At 38.7% G+C, this 7,929-nt stretch overlaps 2 protein-coding genes across 2 annotated transcripts; one reads left to right on the forward strand and one right to left on the reverse strand.

Moving 5' to 3' along the window:
- Window positions 1-4,577: 4,577 nt before the first annotated feature.
- On the reverse strand, window positions 4,578-5,669 carry LOC129763356 (uncharacterized). The gene is made up of 4 exons (XM_055762323.1): window positions 5,652-5,669; window positions 5,482-5,594; window positions 5,130-5,423; window positions 4,578-5,070 (listed from the first exon to the last, which is right to left on the reverse strand). Exons 2-4 carry the CDS (start codon window positions 5,513-5,515, stop codon window positions 4,664-4,666), a joined length of 735 nt encoding a protein of 244 aa, XP_055618298.1. The 5' UTR covers window positions 5,516-5,594; window positions 5,652-5,669; the 3' UTR covers window positions 4,578-4,663.
- A 442-nt stretch (window positions 5,670-6,111) lies between these two features.
- Window positions 6,112-7,600, forward strand: LOC129772907 (60S ribosomal protein L15). Its single transcript, XM_055776438.1, has 3 exons — window positions 6,112-6,270; window positions 6,669-7,000; window positions 7,183-7,600. Exons 2-3 carry the CDS (start codon window positions 6,692-6,694, stop codon window positions 7,486-7,488), a joined length of 615 nt encoding a protein of 204 aa, XP_055632413.1. The 5' UTR covers window positions 6,112-6,270; window positions 6,669-6,691; the 3' UTR covers window positions 7,489-7,600.
- The last annotated feature ends 329 nt before the right edge of the window (window positions 7,601-7,929 follow it).

The raw sequence follows: 7,929 nt of genomic DNA on the forward strand, positions 1-7,929 counted from the left end.
TGATGCAGATAACTAGCATATACACACAAAAGTGGAGGCGATATACGTATATGCCATATTTTGTACGCATATAAAGCCGTATATAACGATATGCGATGCTTTTTGGACTGATATGCGATTTGATACGACAACGTTACCACTCAATCCATCGATGACATGGAAAATCGTGTTTTTGCATTTTATGCGATTTTAGATATATATGATCGATATTTTGATTGATATTTTATGCGATTGTGATTTGATACGAAATTATATGTGACTTATCATGTGCAAAGTTATACGATTTAATGTTTGCTGGGCATTATCAAATTAAGTCGCATATCGGTATAATAAACATCAATTTTATGATGTACATTGTCGTAAAATATATTTAATCCGCATCATATGCGTATATTACGCTGATGCAGTTTGTGTGTCGTATAAGCGTATAATTTAAATCGATTCAGTACTGTAGTAAATCGTGTTGCATGCTGAAGAAAATCATGGAACAGTAAATCATATTAGATCCTAATAAAGAACATATTACATCATATTGAAATATCAATGAAATGCTGATGCACTGGAAAGTATTTACCGCTGTTGAATTAAATTTCAGATAGCCGCGCGAGATAGCTGGTGGATGATAATCCAGACGACCGGAGTTCGAACCCACATCGGAGCAGTTTTCACCAAACATCAATCTGTGCCATTTCAAACATTCATATTCCACTCCCAACACAAGTCAATCAAACAATTAATATTTCTACAAACATAAATACTCATATAAAAATGGCGATTTGTGAGACTATAATAAACATTTCACGAAAATATTTTGCGCCATTTGTTTTTTCCCATGTCTGTAATAAATCGTATATGAGTACGTATATGCCATACTCTTATACGATTTATTACAGACATAGAAAAAAAAACAAATGGCGCAAAATATTTTCGTTAAATGTTTATTATAACCTCACGAATCGCCATTTTTATATATGAGTATTTATGTTCGTAGAAATAATAATTGATTGATTGACTTATGTTGGGAGTGGAATATGAATGTTTAAAATGACACAGATTGATGTTTGGTGAAAACTGCTCCGATGTGGATTCGAACTCCGGTCGTCTGGATTATCATCCACCAGCTAACTCGCGCGGCTATCTGAAATTTAATTCAACATCGGTTAAAACTTTCGCGTGCATCAGAATTTCATTGACATTTCAATATGATGTAATATGTTCTTTATTAGGATCTAATATGATTTAATGTTTCATGATTTTCTTCAGCATGCAACACGATTTACTACAGTACTGAATCGATTTAAATTATACGCTTATACGACACACAAACTGCATCAGCGTAATATACGCATATGATGCGGATTAAATATATTTTACGACAATGTACATCATAACATTGATGTTTATTATACCGAATTGCGACTTAATTTTATAATGATATATAAAATCGTGTTTTTATATTTTATGCGATTTCAAATATACACGATACATACTTTGGTTGATATTATATGCGATTATGATTTATTCTGATTTCTTGTAAGACTTAGTACGTGCAAAATTATACGATTTAATGTTTGCTGGGAAGAGAGGGATATCCGTCAACCCTTGTGAATTTCCTCGAGTATTTAAGGAATCACTACCGGTGTCCTATTATAGTTCGAAAAAAGCTTGGATGACTCGTCAGTTGTTCCACACGTTTTGTAAGTTTTCTATTGAGTGAGGCTTAGAACCAAAAACATTTCTTGTCCTCGATAACTGTACTGGGCTTTACGACGGATGTCATGATTTGAAGAGTGATGATGGATTGATTCAAGTATTTTACAAGATACAACTAAATAATAAAACTCGTTTTGAAGAACAAAGACTTGTCATCTATTAAAAAAACAATAAATTACAAGATTAAGTAGAGCATTTTTCTGTGAATGTAAAATCTGTTGTATCATCGATAGATGGCGTAGCTGGAACAAAAACAGCGGATGAGAAAATTCAACTTTGACTTGATGTCATGATATTGCAAACATTGTGACTTGATATGAATTTATATGCGACCTAGCATGTGCAAAAGTTATCAATTGATGCAAAAATCTGCGATCGATCAATAAAAGATTGAGTTATAAGCATTCGAAATGTCGCATTATTTCCTACATGTGCAGTGCCTAGATTTTCATCTTTTATTTTCGTTCAATGAGTTCGGTTGTGAAGATATTTATAGATAAATCGTCTGGCAACCATCACTTGCGTTCACTCGCGGCAAAACACTCCACAAACAGTTTCACCGCATTGAAATCAGTATCGCATCGCGTTTACTATGTCAGGTCCGGGCGGTTTGCATTTGATTCCTGCATTCGTGAACGAAGGAGCTTTCCCGCAAACAAACTCGCGCCCGCAACGCATCGCGTTCACTATGTCCTCGGCCTTATTCTCCCATACAATTCTTATGGACACATTCACATACACCAACAACGGCAAGTTAACCGTCGGCGAAATAAGTCCAAAAGCAATGAGGTACATATAACGTGGAGCAGTAGGCAGAGTATATTTGGATTGGTAATCAAAATATGGCGTCGTCATTGTTTACCAGTCTTCAGAATGCAACTCGGTTCAGATGCGCAACAAGGTTTCTGTACCCAGTTGAGCTCCCTCTCCTTGTGTACACTTGCGCTCTGGCGAATGAGCACGCTTCGAAACACAGATGAAATGTTTGGTTGTCAGCGCCGTTCTTGTGCCCATTTTGCGCTGTCGTGTTTATGAATTTTGTGCACTTCGCAACAGGAGAGAACACGTGTTTGCTTTGAACGCGCGTTGATGAAAATAAAACTCAAGCGCAGCGCTGAGTATGTTTTCTGAAGATTGTTATTTACATTCAATATTAAATGTATATGAAAGAAACGTAACAATATTTAAATAACTCACGATTTGATGATGTCATGAGCCAAAATGCTCATGGAATCTTGTAACTTATTGTTTTTTAATAGATGATAATTGTATTGTGACTTACTTCCATCATTTAAGAAGCAAAAACGTCCAGAGAACAGTCGTATTCTTAATCCTCGGAAATAGCTGAATTTTCAATGAAATGTTGCTTAATTGTAAAATAATTTTTTCAAATCACATACACCGGTACTGAGAGACTTCAAAATATCATCATATCATTGCGAAAATTTGTTTGTTTTTATGAAGGTGGGAGAGTGAAAATGACACACAAATATCACATTTATCCATTTTTTCCGACATCATTTCACAAATATCCACTGCACACTGTCACATTTTATGCATATTCAGCAGGAACTCCATGAAAAGATCTGTTTTTAATTGATAAGAAACTTGTCGAAAAAAGCGTTTTCACGTGGAAGTGGAAGGCAATAGAATGTAAACACAAATATTGACGTCACAGTGTGAAAAGTAGCTATGGCAGCGCAAGCTATCACGCACACTACGCTCTGCCATCTGCTCCACCTAATAATCCTGCATATGGGTCCAAGAGAATTCTTGACGGAACGGAGACGGGACGTTGTATGTGTAGCGCACATTAAGGTCTTGTTCTCACTGCAGCGGGGCGTCAGCGTGGCTTGGGCGGTGCGTGTGACGCTTACGATTAATCGTATGTGTTCTTACCGATGTGTTCACACCAGGCTGACGTGCCGTGAGCGTGTTGCTGGCGTGCAAACGAAAACACTTCACGGTGGCGATATTTGTACTTCTCCGCTTCTCTCTAGCATATGTTTGTTTGTAGTAGTGACATAATTTAATTTTTTTTGTTTTTTTTAATATTTTTTACGTTTTCACCCTCCGAGTTTTTAGCCGGATACGTCCAACGATGTTGGAATGTTGAAAAATAAACCAATTTTCATTCTTTCATTCAAAAACACAAAGTTCATTCTCTATTACATCGATGCGCTGCTGTTAATGCGGCGTGAGACACGATGCAATGTATTTTAAGCACAGCTTCAACACTCTCTGACCCAAGATGCTAAACTATAGGTGTTTCGTTCTTAACACTTTCATGACAATACGTGAGACGAGTAGCGAGACGTAGCTTTCTGAATTATTTACTTTTTGTTTGGTTGTGTGGTTATGGTTTCATATCAACTCGCTGAGGAAAACAACTGAAGGAAGAAATAAACAAATATATATTCGTGAAAAATAGTGTACTATAGCTGCAATAAGGTATTTATATTATATATTATTCAATATTTCTGGGGGACCGTGAGGATTTGATGAGCTTGTGGGTGTGATAAAAGTGCTATAAGTCTAAGAAATCTGTTATCCAACTCCTCCACAGATAATCGTTCATCTCGCGGTTCTCTATCATGCCAAAATTATATTGTGAATATTTTATTTACTTCAGATGCCGTATTATTGTGCAGTAAAAGGATGTGGAAACAAGGTTCTCATAACGGAAAATAACCCGGACATTGTTTACCACACTTTTCCCCGAGATGGAGATAAAAATCAAGGCATATGCTCACGTCATTTCCATAGCAGCAGCTACGATGACCGACATCAAATGCGCCATGAACTTAATGGTACGAGGAAATATAGGATGTTGAATTCCAAAGTTAAACCTTTTTTCTGCCTTATATGTATCAGCCATTCCATGTCGAACCGATATAGTGGTTCTCCGATTTTCGTGGAAAGTGGTAGATTTGTTCTTTATTGTAAAATATTAAACCCGTCTTTTCTTGTTTTTTTTTATTAGGGCTGTGTGGTATACGTTGCAAATCGTGAATATTGTCACCGGATCAAGGGCATTGTATTGATGTAGAACGTTGAATTTTTGACTAGTCTGAAATCGATCCACCGCCGCAACAATAAGAAATTCTTCACCGTGCAATTTTTCGAAATGACTGGTATACTCATCGGCAGTGCGGAAATACTCTCGGCATACAAAGCAGCAGCGCAAAGAGGGGTCCAAATTGTGTTTCAGCATACGTTCCACCGCAGTCACATAACGAATTTCCGATAGAAGTCGATTCGCCACTACCATCTCTTTAATTTCCTTCAAAACTTTGTCGTTTTGTAAAATTGCATCCAGCATACGCAGGAATTTGTTTTGATTTTTGGAAGTCAACTCTGAAAAATCAACAAATATAATCATTCTTTAGCGGAATAAATATATCAAACCGACCCACCAGCGTGATTGTTTTGTTCGTGCTGCTCCAGTAGGTTTCGCAACCGCTCCATGTTGAATTTAAAATGATTTGGTCGATTACCATTGGCATGCTGTTGGATTGGCTCATTACGTGTTATCAAATCGTGGTTCATCAGCACCCAGCCCAACTCGTCCATTTTGACACGAGTGTTGCGGCGCAGTTTTATCTCTTCGAAAAGTTTCTCGTGTAGTTTCCGTTTGATGATGCCTCCGTCCTTGATTAGATTGTGCCGATAAATTCGTACCACGTACGATTCTATTTCATGCTTTTGCCCTGATGATAAAACAACAAAAATAACACTTTTTTTTAAATGCTCAATAAAACCACGTACGATTAAAACGCTGCTTGCTTGGAAAGAAAAGCATTGATTGCGCGGCTAGAAGGTAAAATATACTCAAAACATCCTTCTGCACTGTTTTTAATTCGACCGCTGATTGTAGATATCTGAAAAAGTAGAAGCAATTATGAGAAATTGTTACACGAAAAAATCCAGAAAATTACCTGCCTACAGTAAAGCGCGAGCACCTATTTTGCCAACGAATACATTTGTCACCAAAAGATATGATTTGTTTTGTAAACAAATTTGTTTTTTCACGAGCAATGGCCGAACAGCAGTTTTGACATTGCGGTCCACCTATAGTATACGCCTTGCTCTGACCTAACGCCAACGATTTGAGAAAATGAAAAAAAGTTACTTTTGTTGGAATACCTTCAATTATTTGACTGTTTCGAATATGTGTGTAACAATTTTCGGCGAAGCGTCATTACACACAGCGTTGCCAACCGAACAGAGGTGAAACAGAACCTACATCAACTTCATCGCAAGTTGACTTCTGAAACGCGAGTACTTCCTCTTTCTTTTTTGACATCGAATCGTTCAGAAGGTAGGTTGTGTTTGTCTTCAATCTCTATTGATGGATTTTCGGTGATTTCCTGCGCATTTTGTGAATTATTACTTAGTTGTTATAGTTAAAGCAGTGACAAAAAATTATGTATTTCGGTAGTCGTGTATTTTGTGTATGATTTAAAAATCAACCGCATGTGTCGAACACGTTTTCCGTGGCCATATTGTTGAAAGATATAGTAAAACGATTTCTCTTATCTATTTTAGGATAGTCAGGTAAGTCCCCAAGTGTAAACTGTGGAACCGATGAAATTTGAGTATGCTAGAAAAACGAATCTGGATTGTTGCGTTAATTTTGGATGTTTACATGATGAGCTAAGCATGGCCATGCACCCCTCCGAAGTGCTCTGGAATGACCCGGAAAAATCATGCTTCTGAATCGAACATCTGAGAAATTTCTTTTCAATTTTCCCTTTTAACGAACAAACCCCAAGTATTTCGTTTTAGGTTAGCTAAATTCCGGTACCGTTACAGATCAAGAGTATGGGTCATCTCGGCACTCCGCTACTGCTCACACCTCGGGGTCGCCTCCAAAGCGAGTCCCCGAGAGGCAGTGAGATAGACCGATGATGTGACTTCTGATCAAAACCAAAACTGTTTGATTTCGTTGCTAGGGTCTATCCTCACTCATTCCAAGATGGGAGCCTACCGTTACGTGCAGGAGCTGTACCGAAAGAAGCAGAGCGATGTGATGCGCTATCTGCTGCGTGTTCGCGTTTGGCAGTATCGCCAGCTAACCAAGTTCCATCGTGCCCCAAGGCCCTCTCGCCCCGACAAGGCTCGTCGCCTCGGATACAAGGCAAAGCAAGGCTTCTCGATCTTCCGTGTTCGTGTGCGCCGTGGTGGTCGCAAACGTCCAGTTCACAAGGGTTGCACCTATGGCAAACCAAAGAGCCAGGGTGTGAACCAGCTGAAACCGTACCGCTGTCTGCAGTCCGTGGCTGAGGTAAGTTAGAGAATGAAAGTAATGTAATAGTAATTTTTAAATGATGATATTTATTCTATATATTCACTCTGAGTACAATCATGAAGGCCTTATCTTCCTTGGATGTCTGAAATGCATTTATTAACGATATAAAAGTTAAAGCTTAGAAGAGAGCTTTCTAACACTGTTTTATCTACCAACAGGAACGTGTCGGTCGTCGTGTTGGAGGTCTCCGTGTGTTGAACTCCTACTGGGTTGCTCAGGATGCCGCGTACAAGTACTACGAGGTGATTATGGTCGACACCGCCCACAAGGCTATCCGTCGTGACGCCAAGGCCAACTGGATCTGTAACGCGGTTCACAAGCACCGTGAACTGCGTGGTCTCACGTCGGCCGGCAAGAGCAGCCGTGGATTGGGCAAGGGTTACCGTTACGCTCAGACCATCGGAGGATCGCGCCGTGCCTGCTGGCGCCGACGCAATCGTCAACATATGCGCCGTTATCGTTAAGTGGTTGCAGCTACTGCGATTGCTTAATTGGTTTGCTGATCGTCTTATCCTCTCGCGTCTTGTATGTGGAATTTATTTTTGCATAGGAGTGCAATAAAATGTTTGAAAAGTCGATAGATGTTTTTACAATGATAATTATCCGAAAAAGAATGAAAAGTTGGTTATTGATGACGGTTGTCTTGTTCTCACCATTGAGCAAGTTTAAAATCTGGATCATTTCGTTAACTTCTTAACCAATTACTGCCCAGGTGTACAAGAACTTGATCCAAATGGAATGAAACTTTCTAGTCCATCTAGGTTTGTCCCGAAACGGGGGGGAAACGCAATGTTTCGGTTTGGAGTTCTTTGGAAGTTAAGATATTTGACGTATGAAATTTCATACGCTGAGCCGATACAGTATCAAAAATGGAAATCATTTGAATATCGAACAAAAAGGTTTTA

This window comes from Toxorhynchites rutilus, chromosome 1 (genome assembly GCF_029784135.1).
Source record: "Toxorhynchites rutilus septentrionalis strain SRP chromosome 1, ASM2978413v1, whole genome shotgun sequence".
Classification (NCBI taxonomy): Eukaryota; Metazoa; Arthropoda; class Insecta; order Diptera; family Culicidae; genus Toxorhynchites; species Toxorhynchites rutilus.